General features: G+C 37.1%; 1 protein-coding gene across 3 annotated transcripts in view; it reads left to right on the top strand.

The window, feature by feature from the left end:
• Positions 1–14,714, top strand: part of tox2 (TOX high mobility group box family member 2) — a 183,304-nt gene that overhangs the window by 121,000 nt on the left and 47,590 nt on the right. For all 3 annotated transcript variants that reach the window (XM_055221931.1, XM_055221932.1, XM_033967359.2), the window contains exon 4: positions 20–292. In XM_055221931.1, coding sequence (XP_055077906.1) covers positions 20–292 — 273 coding nt within the window. The remainder of the gene's footprint in view (positions 1–19; positions 293–14,714) is intronic.

Raw genomic sequence — 14,714 nt, 5'->3', positions numbered from 1 at the left:
TATCTCTTGTCCTCCACAGAACTACACAGGCCAGAGCGGAGGAGGAGGAGGGGGCGGGAATAACGGTGGCGGCAACGGAGACGAGGACTACGAGATCCCGCCCATCACCCCGCCCAACCACCCCGAGCCCCCCCTCCTGCACCTGATGGAGCACGACTCCGCAGGATACCTGTGCCACTCCCTCCCCCACAACGGACTCCTCAACCCCTACTCCTACCCTGAGCTGCCCACCCTCATGATGTCCAACATGCTGGCCCAGGACGGACACCTCGTCTCCAGCCAGATGCACTCGGTGAGTACCCTGCCCGCCTGGGACCCGTGTTCATACTGTTGACTAAAATATTTTCATCATAGTTTTTGTCAAGGTTATTTTTTGCTGACTAAAACTATGACTAAAAGTTGGTATTTGCGTAGGTATTTCTAAGTATTGATATTTTTGTTAAATAATAAAAACTGAACATAAATGAATGAAAGGAACAACTGGAAAGTACTTCGATTTTCAGTCCCAGAGGTTTGAACCAGGGCAAACTGAACGTGATGAAATGTGATACTATTGATCATAAAAAAACATACATTCTGGTTGATTAAGAATTGATATTTTATTTGTGTCTACTGTAAATAAAACTGAAGCTAAAAAGAATTATTTTAATACATCTTGACTAAAATTGAAATTATATTTTAGCGATAAATACTCTACTATAATATTGGAGGATTTCCGCAGATATTGGTATTGGTCAATTTAGCCTATATTTGGCACCAATATTTTGTCTGCACTGCCCTAGTCTCTGTGTGCCAATGTGTCATTCCCAGTTTGTCCTCAGTGCATCTGATACATTTTTTGGAGCAGACTAATTGAGTGAAATTATGAATTTATATCCCACATAAACGACATTATTATTATTATTATTATTATTATTATTATTATTATTAGTAGTAGTAGTAGTAGTAGTAGTAGTAGAAGTAGTAGTAGTAGTAGTAGTAGTAGTAGTAGTAGTAGTAGTAGTAGTAGTATTGGTTTATTTTTATTGATTTATTTTTATTATATCGGTTATTGTCCGAATATCAGTTTTGTCTAAAAAAAAAATAAAAAATAAAAATCTGACCATTCATAATAATAATGATGATAATACTACTACTACTACTACTAATAATAATAATAATAAATCTTTGATCGTCATCCAAATAACTGACAAGGTGGTGACATGGAAGCAGTAGCTGTTTTCAGATTCAAGGTCCATTTTGCCATCACATAGATATTACTGATTTTATGGCATTGTAACATTCAAACGGTAGATGCATATATGCTGAACCTGATTTATATTAGTGAAACTCTCACTTATCAAAATTCAATAGCAATTTGCCCTATCCGCCTATAGAATGTTAATGCTATATGAAAACCCAGCTATACCGAAGGTTAGCCAGAGCGCTGAACATTTTAAAAGTGAGTAATACATAGAAACTATTAGATATATTTTGAGACCGGATTTGTTCGACCTTGGTTGTTTTTAGTTTTTAGAAGGTGACACCTAATCCAAGCTTTCAAATGCAAAGTTAAACACAAATTGCTGTACGAGATTGTTCCCATATAGACTTCCAAACTGTAACAGGAAGGAGGAAAAGTTTGTTAAACATCCATACAATTAACAATGAGAAAATATATTGCCCCTGCTAGGAAATAACTCTAAAAAAAAATCCTCTAAGCGAAATGTAACCGTGGACTCAAATGGCAGGGAGCTATAATAATTGCGCTGAGTGATTGTTCAGTGGTTGCCATGTCAGCTCTGATGCATGGAGAAAGGGATTGTGGGTAAATCCATCAGCCTCATATCAGCGCGGACAGCATGCATCGGTCAAGCTGTCAGGTCTCCGACATGAATACTGCCTGATTACTCCCCCAGCACTGCACACAGCTCCTCTGTGAATTAGCATTTACCATCCATAATTGCATTCAAAAGGGAGCATTAGTGCAGGTTTCTATGACGACATAATAATGTGTATGATAATGTATAGGTGGCACTAGTCCTTGGTTTTACTTCTTTTTTTTTTACTACTGGTTTAATGTTAAGCTGATTTACAAGTTCAAAGGAATTCTAATTATATGCATTGAACTATATTTTATCCAATACTTATATTTATGTACTATATGTTATTTTATTTCAGTTCTATAGTTAAACCTGTAGGGATTCTGTGGGTTAGAATGTAATAAAGTGGCCTCTCATGTAAACATAAGCTAAGAACTGTAGTAAATGTACACTGTATTTAGTTCTATCTCATTTTAAAGTTGATTTCTACTCTATACATTACATTACATGATATTGCAGTACATATACTAATCATATCAGCAGGGCCAGTTTATAAGCAGATTAAGGAGCTGCATAGAGCTCAGTGGCCAGCAGAGGGCCCCCAAGAGCCCATACATTTATATCGAAAACAATATAATATATAAAGTTTTACTGGAAACAGGCCTTGTGTGTTTACAGCAGCCTGAATATCAATCTCAAGTGATTACATTCGTTTTATATGTATAGTAGCGAAATATTTGCTGCTGCTTACATTTGTTTTTGAGTCGGGCAGAGGTGAGGGCAGCTATGTATTTACACCGGTGCAAGGACCCTTAACTAGAACACATTAAAATCCACCAGAAAGTTGTCTAGAATTTAAAAAATCTTGACCCTGACATTACCTTAAAGTGCCGTGGAGCTGTCAGCCGCTCCGATGGATAACTGCAGATCACGTTAGCAAGGAGCAATTTTTTTTTTTTTTTATTTGTACCAAAATACTACGCAATGCTGCTGAATCATAAACGTATCATCGATAAGAAAATAAAACTGAAGAACGAAATAAGTAAAGAGCAGTGTGCGTATGCTGATGGAGCTGAAAACGGGGGTTGATCAACAATATGGCGTCTTAAAAATAAGAGGTTAAAGGTTCATCAAACATGCACGAATCATTCCAAATAAAACTTTGGGTGAGTAAATGTTGAGGGCAAACAACTATAACGTGGCCTAAAATCTGTAAAAAGTTGATTTTGCAGAAAAGGCCTGCTTTAAGCTCATGCCATCACCTTTCTTTTATATATGTATTCATTCCCTAAGCTGAGAGCAGAGGGCGCTGCAACACCTAAACCAAGGCTGTCCAAACCACAGCCCAGGGGCAAAATGCGGCCCTCAGACCAATTTTTGTTGGCCCTCATGCCTCCCCCTAAACTGGCTAAATTGATCAGGAAGTGTTTTTTTTAGTACAAACTCAAGATATTCTACTATTCTACTACTTCTACCATAAAACATTGCTGGTATTCTAAATGTAAGTGGATTTTTCAAGTACATTTTCCTATTTAGACATTCTTTTAAGTTACACAACATGTAGTACTAATGCCAAGGTGACAACAATCATGTTTAAAACCAATTAAAACCATAATAACGTCCACTTTACTCATCAACTCTTCTAGTCTAATTTCCAACATTGCACAATACATACTTTACTACACCGTTCTGCTCATTTCTATTCCAAAAGATGACAAATTACACAATGAATCCAAAATGAAACAGAAATAGTATATGAGTTGATTTAGTTGAATAACACTGCAATACGATTCCATGGACAGCTGTGGCTCTCATAATATTTACATGAGCGCTTATATCCTTCTATCTGCAGTGACAGATCAGACGCTTGTTTTGTCTACAGTAATGCACACCAATTACACTTGTATTAGAAACGCTTTATTTCAATCCGTACAGAATAACCAAGGTCAGCGCTATGCATTGTGCTACCGGTCATAAACACAAGATAAACAGCCTGGGAAAATCAAGTTTGATAAAAATCGGAAACATAAAGGGGCCATATATAATGTCCAATATGGGACTGGAGACTGGAGAGATTGCATTGCTGTGTCATTTGTCTTCATATACATTTCATATTTTGGTCATGACCTTTACCGCCGAGACGTATTCTGATTGGACGCTCCGTGACTTTGAGAAGGGCGTATTTGTTAGCGCTATAGTGGGGCACGTGGCGGCTCGTATGTAGCTTGATAATGAATATGTAGGAATGTGAATACAGGGAAAGAAGAAGTGGACTTATCTATATTCATCATGTGGATTCAAAATAATTGGATATCTTCTAATTGAGTAGAATCAGACAAAGGCAGCAGTAGTAGTAGTATTAGTAGTGGTAGTAGTAGTAGTAGTAGTAGCAGTCATAGTAGTAATCATAGTAGTTGTAGTAGTAGTAGTATTGTCATCATAATAGTAGTAGTAGTCGTGGTAGTAGTAGTAGTAGTCGTTGTAGTCGTTGTAGTAGTACTAGTACTGGTGGTAGTAATAGTATTGTCATCACAGTAGTAATAATAGTAGTAGTCATAGTAGTAGTAGTATTAGTAGATGTAGTAGTAGTAGAACTAGTCATAGTAGTAGTAGTATTAGTAGACGTTGTAGTAGTCATAGTAGTAGCAGTCATAATAGTATTAATAGCAGTTGTAGTAGTAGTAGTATTAGTAGACGTAGTAGTAGTAGCAGTCATAGTAGTAGTAATAGTAGTTGTAGTAGTAGTCGTCGTTGTCGTTGTAGTAGTAGTAGTCATAGTAGTCGTAGTAGTAATAGTAGTAGTAGTCATTGTAGTAGTACTAGTAGTGGTAGTAGTAGTAGTAGTCATTGTCATAGTAGTATTCATTGTAGTCGTAGTAGTTGTCATCATTGTGGTAATAGTCACAGCCGTAGTATTCATTGTAGTCGTAGTTATAGTAGTAGTAGTCATAGTAGTACTAGTAGTCGTAGTAGTAGTAGTAGTAGTAGTAAAACATTTCTTAAATAAGTAGAAAAAAGTTCTTACCTTTGTTACAATATAAATACTGCTGTCGTAATCATAACATCCATGGGAGTAGTAGAAGTAGTTGTAGTTATAACAGTAACCTAAGGAGTAATAATAGGGACACTGGTAGCAGTTGTAGTTGTATCACTGGTAATAGTAGTAATAGTAGCAGTATTAAAACTCCTACTAGCAGCAGCGGTTATTGTAGTCGTTGAAGGAGAAGCAGCATCATAATTGTCACAGTAGTTGTAGTGGAGGGCTGCCTGACTTTCTGTTGGTTACTTATATACTTTTGAAACAGTTTTTAGGTGACACTACTTTGTTTACTTATTTTAAACAATTTTAAACTCAATTTTCCTCTCCCCCAGCACGTAATAAAATAGAGCAGTTTGAAATCAAAACACAAATGCCAGACAATCAGTGGTAATTGCCGTGGAGTGCTGTTATATTGGGCGTGCAATACAACAGTATATTATATTTAGTGATGTAGAAAAACAAAATCAACTTAAAGAGGCAAGCTTTTTCCAATGTTATGATGCTATTCCCCTATCAAAAACAGGTCTAAAGATGTCATCCGTGCATGTTTGAGTAATTTAGCGATCTCTCCGTGGCCCTTCTCGACCCCTCCTTACATTTAGCAGTACAATTCGATCCAAGTTTACGTCATAAATACTTCCATGAAGCAAATTTCCATGAATATACAAAGTCATGATGCTAAATAATACACTACAATTTCACAAACATGATGCGATGTGCAGTGGCTTCATTAGCGGGATGCGTTTTGCGATAGTACACTGAAGGGGGAGTGCCTTAGCGCAGAGAGCAAAGGGAGACGGACTCAAAGCGTGAAAAATTAATGTAACAAGATTATTTTAATAAGTTATATGTTACACTTGTAACACTTTATTTTAATTTGAACTTTATGCTACAGCGCTACGCAAACAAAAACAGTACACGCAAATTGAAATATGTGAATACGCATGAACCGTCTTTACCTGTTACCTGTCTCGCCGTCTCTTTCCAAAAATACCCTCAGATCTCATTCAGCGCTAAACTTTGCAGCGAAAAACCACATACATATAAAGCAAAGGGAGAAATTGCTAAATCAAATGCTAGGCTGCCAGTCGGAGCTAGCAAAGCGTAGCGGCGGGTGCTTCATTTGTGCTGGGAATGGAGTGTCTATTAACGCTATGGGCTCACCTTGACACAGTCTGTTGAGCATAGTAATTAAGCTAGCTGCACAGTTCAAACACCGATGCTATCATTATGAATACCTCACTTGACACAGATAGATAAGTAACCAGGGCTAATTTTAGACAGCGGAGAAGTGCGCTGTTTGGCCTGGTCTCATTGGATTAAGGTTAAATAGTTACATGGGTTGATAGTGTAAAATAATAATTGGGATTTACTGCGATGATGTTGTTAAGTGATAGATTGATGTAAATGTGTGATTTGGAGTTTGAATTGGGTGAGTAAGTGTCAGGGCTGCTAAGTGTGCTTTGCTAGAGGTGCTGGACTAAAGATTGGCTGGGACAACAGGAACTATGCTTTTACTTCATCATCGTCATCATCATCATCATTATTATTATTATTTTTGTTTATTTATTTATTTTTTGTAGTAGTGGTAGCATTATTATTATTATTATTATTATTATTATTATTATTATTATTAGTATTATTATTATTATTAGTATTATTGTGATTTATTTTATTTTATTTGCATTTTAACCGTTTTTTTTTTTACTGACAAAAGACATGAAAAGAGTATTCATTTATGGCTTAAGGCAGGGGTGTCCAAACCTTTCTCTTTAAGGGCCACATATAGAAACAGAGGCAAAGCTGAGGACCAATGGAGGGCCATATACTGGTCGCCAGTACAGTGAATACTTCAAACCTGTGTTATTATTACAAGTTAGACCGAACCACTAGACCTTTATTCATGCTTACAGCCTCATTGGGACACATTCAATATTTGATATGGGCTTGTTAAAGTAGATTTTCAGAAATATACAGTAAAAAGTACTGCTTTAGGTAATATGGGTCAATACACCTGGGAGCTTGAGGGCCAAGGAAAATTGATCTGAGGGCTGCATTTGGCCCCCGGGCCACAGTTTGGGCATGCCTGACTCAAGGCATTTATATATTTGTTTTTAAAGGTAAAATTGCATACACCATAATTTTTTTTTTACATGAAAGACAGAACTAATTTATTTTTGTTTTGCAGCGGTACTTGTTCCTTACTTTCTGAACACATTCCTACCATCCTAATTATTCACCGGTTGAGTTTCCATGCGACTTTCATAACAAAGCAGGGTTTTGCAGGTGCAGTAATTCATCATCATTTTTTTCGATTCATCATTTTTGACCCCAGAGTTGCTTTAAAATATATCTGCACGGGGGTAAAACTGCCGAAAAAATCAGCTGCAGCCTTAAGTAAGTGTTTTAGCCTCTGATATATGGATACACAAGCATAGACACACCAAAAAGTGTAAATTAAATGTGAATTAAATTAAATTAGACCACTTCACTTGATCAAAAATGGGTCACTGATCTGGCTGGTCGCATTTTTAAGCATCCCAACAATTAATGTACTGGCAGACTGTATTTATTTATTCATTACTAGGTTTTCTATTCTGTAACATTTAGACATTTGGTTTGAAACAATGCTCTGCTTCTGCTATAAAACATTGCTGGTATAGCCTCTAACTTTGTGGAGCTCATATTAAACTAATACAGACCCAAATAACCCAAAGGCATAGAGGCATAAAGGGCAACCTTTAAATTCAATAGTATTATAGTCATGACTTTTACCTCACTCCATTTCACATAATACAATATTTTAATGTAATGCAAGTTGGAGGTGAGGCACATTTTTGCAGTCGTTTTCTTTTTTTTAACTTTGATTCTTGACATTCTTGAATGTGTTTGACATAATAAAGGGGACATATCTACTTTTCAAAGCTTTCAACCATGTTATAACAGTGTCCCGTCCTCTTACTCTCACTATATTTAATGCATGTCTGAGTAAGCCTGCGTTGTGCTCAGAATATTTCAGATTCCACCTAGCCCCTATCTCTGCCTGTTGCACTGAACTTTAAGTGAATATTAAAAAAAAGATTTAGACTCCGGGTCATGCATGTGAGTTTCAAATAATTTACAAAACATTTTTCGAACAGTAAAAAAAGACATAAATGAAAATCTCTTACATGAAATACCATTCACTTCTGCTGTTTTGAATAGTAAAGCATATACCTGTTTCTATTATTAAACAATTTAGGCTCAATATTGTGGTTCAGAATAAGCTAAAGACAGTAATGATCCATGTGTAGTATAGTGTTTTAGATTAATACTCTAAAGAAGCATACTGTGTCTTCTTTAATCCTTCGTGTACCTCTTGTTGCTGTGCTATGTGTTCATGTCTTGCATATAAACATGTGTGTTGGTGAAATGGATCCACTGCATCTGGAGGTCAGGCCTAATACTCAATCTTGAACATGTTGAAAAAAAAATCCATTAGGGTTCATCTTTCCTGCATCAGCCGTTCTATTGTGGTCCGGCTCTGAGATCTGTTTTCATCAGGCAGATTCAGGACGTGAGGGAGGGTGAGGGAGGGCGAGGGGGGGTGAGGGGTGTTGTGAGAGGAGAGCGAGGGAAAGCTTATTTACAATGAAACTGATGTTGATTCTATTATGGATTGCTTGCAGTAGTGTAAAATATTATTTTCACTCAAGAAGATTTTTTATAATCTTAATAATGTTGGACTTACACTTGTAAGGCACCATACAGGACTCTCAAAGACTACACTGTCATCATGATTCATTCACTCTATACGCTGTGGTGGTAAGCTACTCCTGTAGCCACAGCTGCCCTGGGGCAGACGAACGGAAGCATAGCTGCCGTTCTGTGTTATTGGTAGGGATGGAACACTATTAAAATTTAGACTCATGATAATTGTGACCAAAATAATCGCGATTAACGAAATTATCACGATGATTATTAAATCAAAGCAGTCAAATGTCCTCATATGTGGACACCAGGGCCTTGTAGAGAAATTTGTTTTATTATGGCCTAGACAACCCAAAATGTGTTGGAGGTTTTAGATATTCAGATTAATTCAGATTGTTGTAAAACCATGTGCCACTGCTAGCAAACTGTGCAATCAGCTGTGCAAAATGCTGTTCAGCTAACGCTATCCTAGCGATTAACTACACCCAATAGTTTATTTCGCATGGTATGTTATGTACTGATGGATATTTTCAGCTCAAGTTTGTCAAACAATGCAGGATGGTTGTCTTGTAAATGTACATGTAAGTTGCTTGTGTTTGCCTTCGGAGCCGTATCTTTTTTTTGGCGGGCTCTGCAGATTGGTGGCTCATCTTGTCGGTCTTGTTTTTCAAATCCAAAATAATTCCACACATCAGACTTCACCTTCTTGAATGGAGAACAGAAATGTGCACCGTCACTGGGATCCAGATCCAATGCATGCCCACAAGCCATGATGGTGACTGACGGTGATGAAGAGCCATCCCCAATTCAGAATAGGCACAAAAGCAAACAAGCTTCATTGCTATGACAGAGGGCCCCCTCTTGGACAAACACCAGAAATTACACACAAATGATTAATTGCTGACCTTTTTTATCACAATTAACTATATTATCGTACATCGTATATCGTCCCATCCCTAGTCATTGGCCACTTTGATAACCACCAATTACTGATGCACACACCACAGTGATACTAGGTGTGTACTACTGAGCCTTTAATATAAAGAACAGCTTGTATAATCTATTTACATTGCATGTTCTTAGTTTCAATCAGATTTTGAAGGTATGGGACTGACTCAAAAGTTGATGCTGTGTGGATTGCAGGCCTTTTCTCTCATCCTCTGTGTATTATGTGTTTTTGTTTTTATATGTTGAGTAGAGGGACAAAACTAATTCCCCCCAGGAGGACAATAAAGAACGTGTGGTTTCTTCCTCGTGGTTCTCATGCAACTAAATGTCTTGCTTAAATGTTAATAGTTTGTAGTCTTGACATTCCAGTTTTCCCATGTGTCTTGACGTTTCTCTTTGCTATAGTTATGATGTCATTGAAGGACAGTGCTTAAACCAAGTAGTAAAATAACAGAGATAAAACAATATAAAGTCCTTCTCTTAAGTTTATATCACGGTTACATTGACATCACAGCCACCTAAAGTGCTTTTCAACTGCTCAAGAACTTAACCCAAGTGATGTCATCTTTATCGATCAAGGAAACCTTCAAACTTGACCTATGACCCCTGAAATGACTTCCATGATATATATTGGAATACACCATATTACAAGTTTAACATCATGCCTTAAAATGAACGGAGAGCAGGAGTTATCTCTTTTGTCCTTTAGCACTTAGTGAAATGATAAAAAGATCTTATTTGTGGGAGTACAGTTTATTCCCTCTCAGTGTTGTTGTCTTTCATAAACCTCAAAGATATAATTGACGTTGCTCTCCTCATTTTCTAAAGAGGTCCTTTTCAATACTGTCTTTTATCTCTCTCTCACTCATCCTCCCTCTCTTTCTCTGTCTCTCTGTCCCTTTCTCCCCCTCTTCGCCTCTCTCGCTCCCTCCCTGATGCTTTTCTGTCATACCATCTACAAGGTCCAAAACACATTATGCATTTAATAGCCCTGCTCAAGTTGCATTGATCTTATCACTGAGGCCTGTGAAGGTACACTTTTCAGCTAAGGGGCAATGAATATATTTTCGACTATTTGAAGAGCCATATGTTTCTACTGTAACATCATCATGAACTTATTCTATTGCTCAGTTATATAGTTTTTGAAGAAAATCAAAGAATCTCTACAATTTGGCCCAGTTGCTCATCGGTTTCACCAGTAATGAAAAACACCAAGCTAACAGTTAGGCTGCGTAAATGACTGCAAAAAGTACTAACCTCAAAGCGCTTTAAGGTTAAAGTAGACCGTGCTGCAGGTGTCAAACTTAAGGTCCATGGGCCAAATGTAGCCCGCCACATCATTTTATGTGGCCAACAACAAGTTAAATTAAAAGGTATGACTGTCTTAAAATATCAGTTTATCAGGAGATACAGTTACATAGCCATTTTTCATGTCTATGCAAATCCATATGCAATATTTGTACCCTGAATAAGTAATAAACATATAAACAATTAATTAACAAGATTAAAGAGTAGTTGCATTTATTTTACATTACAGTTGGTTGCATTTATACTGTGTTAAAGTTACATCTGGCCCTTTGAGAGCAACCATTTTGTTGACGTGGCCCTCTATGAAAATGAGTGTGACACCCCTGCTTTATTGTCTCCGTAGGGAAATTTCCCCTTTGAATTTGACCCATCCTTCAATACCGCTGAGTTAGACCTGTCAGGAGCAGTGAAACCCGGGGATGCAGCTCAAGATTTTGTGCCCCTTACTCTGCTTAGCGGGTTAATATGAACATTTTAAGACCAAAATGACGGGCTTGACAGTAGCAGTTACAGATAGAGGAGAAACAGTTTTCTAATGTAAAGTGAATTGGAGTCAATGGAGCTGGAAGTGCAGCCCATGCTCACTTCCAATTTTGGAATGCAGGGGCCAGCAGGTTAGCTACGTCCATTTATATATACAATCTATGGTCAGGACTAGGGTTGTCAAAAGTATCAAAAATCACATACTAATCAATACGTAAAGTAGTATTGAAAATAGATACTAATTTGAGCAGGACTTGAACTTTGAGAGTGTTTAAATAAGAGAGAAATGTGAGAAAATGTTATTGCCTGTCTGAGAAAAGTGCATAAACTGCCTTAAAACATATACAATAATTGTAAAAAATAAAGCTGACTACTTTGCGGATTTCGCCTATTGTGGGTTATTTTTAGAACGTAACAAGGGACCACTGTACTACTATTTAATATTGAAAATGACATTATATTGTTTAAATGTTATTATTATCACTGTTGTATCGGTATTGAGCATTGAGTCTATTGCTTAGTATCGAAATCAACTTGCCAATTGTGCATTTAGATTTGGATTGGGTATGGTTTTTTTCACATTTTTATTTCGGATATACTGTTGATTACATGACATAAAGAAAATGAGTGCATTCTTGAGCACCTACTATCCGGTATCAGGCCTGCAGCGTATATTCACTAGTATATTTGAATTATCTGAACGCTACACCTGCTCAAAAACAACTACAAGGCTACTAGCAATTCTACAAAAGCAGCGAAACCTCCAATTCTGTTACGGTGTGGTTAAAATGCCTCTCAAATCCATCCAGCCTGTGACGGCAACAGGAATAAATTAGCTTTGATTACATTTATGTTCCTCACTCAAGCATGCAATATTAGCTATCATCACTCTGTAGTGTGATGCTCTGAATATGGAACAGACCATGAATGTATAATCAGACACACAGATATATGCAGTATGCAGTAGGTATAAACGACTAAAGAAAACATGTAAGCTGTTTGGCGTTGGTGCTGTACGTAAAGGAAGTAAAATTGGATTGTATATCAGTGAGAGATGTTTGTTTCTTCTTTAAACAGCTTATATTACACAAAACTGTCTCTTTTGAGGTTTAAGCTGTGTTATAATGCTGTTACCTCTTCAAAAACGTACCTGGAGTTGTGTTTTGTTTCATTCACACATGTTTATTATTAGTCTGTCTAGCTTAAAACGCTGCGTTCCACCTTGTGATGTCATGAAGTGGTAGTTTTCAAATTAACAGCTACCTTTAACCTTAATTCAATAGATATAGGCAATTCCTGGGCTGAAACTATTCAGTTGATTCTAGTGAACGTGTGTGGAGTTTTAAAACACAGTGATGCACTTCCTGTATTACCGCATGACATCACAAGGTGGAACAGAGTGTTTTCTGTTTGAGAGAATAACTCAGTCTAAATATGCAGGGTTTGTGTGTTAAACATGTGTGAACAGAAAAAAAACAAAACTCCAGGTCTGTTTTTGATGAGGAAACAACATTATAACATAGATCAGAAATGAATGTAATATGGGCCCTTTAAAAGTAGTATTTGTAGGATTGTGTAGGACTCGACTCATAGCAAGAAAGTCCCAGGTTTGATTCCCAAGCAGAGTGTGGTGTTTGCATGTTCTTCTTGTGTCTGGGTTAGTTTATTCGGGTTAGAACAGTTTTTCCCTGTCAATCCAAATGACCATACTGGGAATACCGCTGGGAATATCAGGTGACACAGTGGGACAGTACTGACTTTAGAGCATACTGTTGTTGTGTCCTTTGACAAGACAGTTCACACTCCTTTTTTAAGAATCTGGTGAATGAGTGATGGTGTGATGAGTGAGGGCCCAATGACGCAAATTGGCAGTCACTTCTCTACCCCAGGGCAGCTGTGACTATAATGTGTAGTGAATAAACAATGCAAGTATTCAAATCAAATGCTTTATTTTTGTGATGTAAAAGTTGTGTAATATATGTTTTCCTCATGCTCAATTCAGTCAGACTTTGGGTTGCCGGATCCTATGACTAAAACTATTTTGCGATAAATCCAGTTTATTTCTCTGCTATAATTTGTCCTGTTGTGATTCTAAACCAGAAGGAGCCCATGTTACAGCTGTTTCCTTAAAAACATGCAGAAATGTGATCCTCTTACTTTCTAAATTCCACTATTCTTTCTTGTCTGTGACTTTATATCACATTTGTCATTTTGCAGAATGAAGCTCTGTTAATTTGTGTTCTTTAAAAAATCCTCCCTCTTCATTCATATTATAATCCCCAGTGTATCTCTCTACAGTAGCCGCACTCTTTATGTACTTGTTGGGGTTAATTATGAAGTATTAACCCCGGCCTGGCTGTCTTGTTCACTTGGCTGGGTGCCTGTGTTTTGGGATGGTTCTTGGAGAGAGGCCTTAAGCGTTCCTGGCAGGTGCTCTCCCCCCATGTCTGTGTGAATGAAATATGAGCTGCAGTGTCAACTCAGCTTGTCACACACTAGCATGGATGAATTAATGATAACAGTGTAGAGATGCGTTTCAGTGGGTTTGCTCCTCCTCTCTGGTGGAGGCTGGGATGCATGTTTTAGACCATATTGTTTGCCATGTGTTACTGATAAACAGGAGAAATGGAATAGTAGTTGGCATGGAAATAGTAGAATTAGGGCTAGGCAAAAAAAAAAAAAAAAAAAAGGATTAAATTGATTACTGGAATTTGAAGTTCAATCAGTATATTTGGAAGAAAATATGATTGATTTGTTTTTATTTTCCCCACTTTCTTTCATTGGAAATTGCATTGAAAATGCCAGAAAGGCTGGTCACTGCAGTCACAGGGATCTATGTTTTAGACGTGATGACCTCTCTCTCTCACAGAGAAGAGAGAAACAAAGGAGTTTAGCACCAGGCCAGAGCTGACTGCTCTGAAATCAGTGACGTCAAATGAAATGTTGTGAAAGTGCAAATCACGTCTTCTCCCCCACATCAGCTCCATGTTTAATTCAGCTACAAACACTGTTAGGATTAGTTTGTTTGATCTCATTGATAAAATGGAGATGAGTTAAATATCACATCTCAGCATAATGTACAAGTATCACCAGACGCTTTAAAGGTGCTACTATTTACTCACACTACGACTTCAGTTTAAACAATTATATGTATTTGTTTTGACAATATTAAAATGAAATAAAGAAATAGAATTTTTGGAGAAAAAATAAATCAACTATTTTATTTTAAGCAAAATGAGCCAGTCCTAATAAGAATGATCATATCAAGTTGTGTGTTTCTGAAAGATGAAACAGAATGGAAGAAGTGGAGGAAAAAGTGAAATACAACATAAAACTGTGTCAATGAGTAACTGACATCAAATCTACATGCTAAGGATTTTAGACATGTTAAAGCCATAGTATGTAACTTATTTAGCAAAAAAAAAAGCATTTTTTTGTTGTTT

Source organism: Periophthalmus magnuspinnatus, chromosome 5 (assembly GCF_009829125.3).
Source record: "Periophthalmus magnuspinnatus isolate fPerMag1 chromosome 5, fPerMag1.2.pri, whole genome shotgun sequence".
Lineage (NCBI taxonomy): Eukaryota > Metazoa > Chordata > Actinopteri > Gobiiformes > Gobiidae > Periophthalmus > Periophthalmus magnuspinnatus.
The sequence above is the reverse complement of the archived record's forward strand: the minus strand, read 5'-3'. Positions and strand labels throughout refer to the sequence as shown.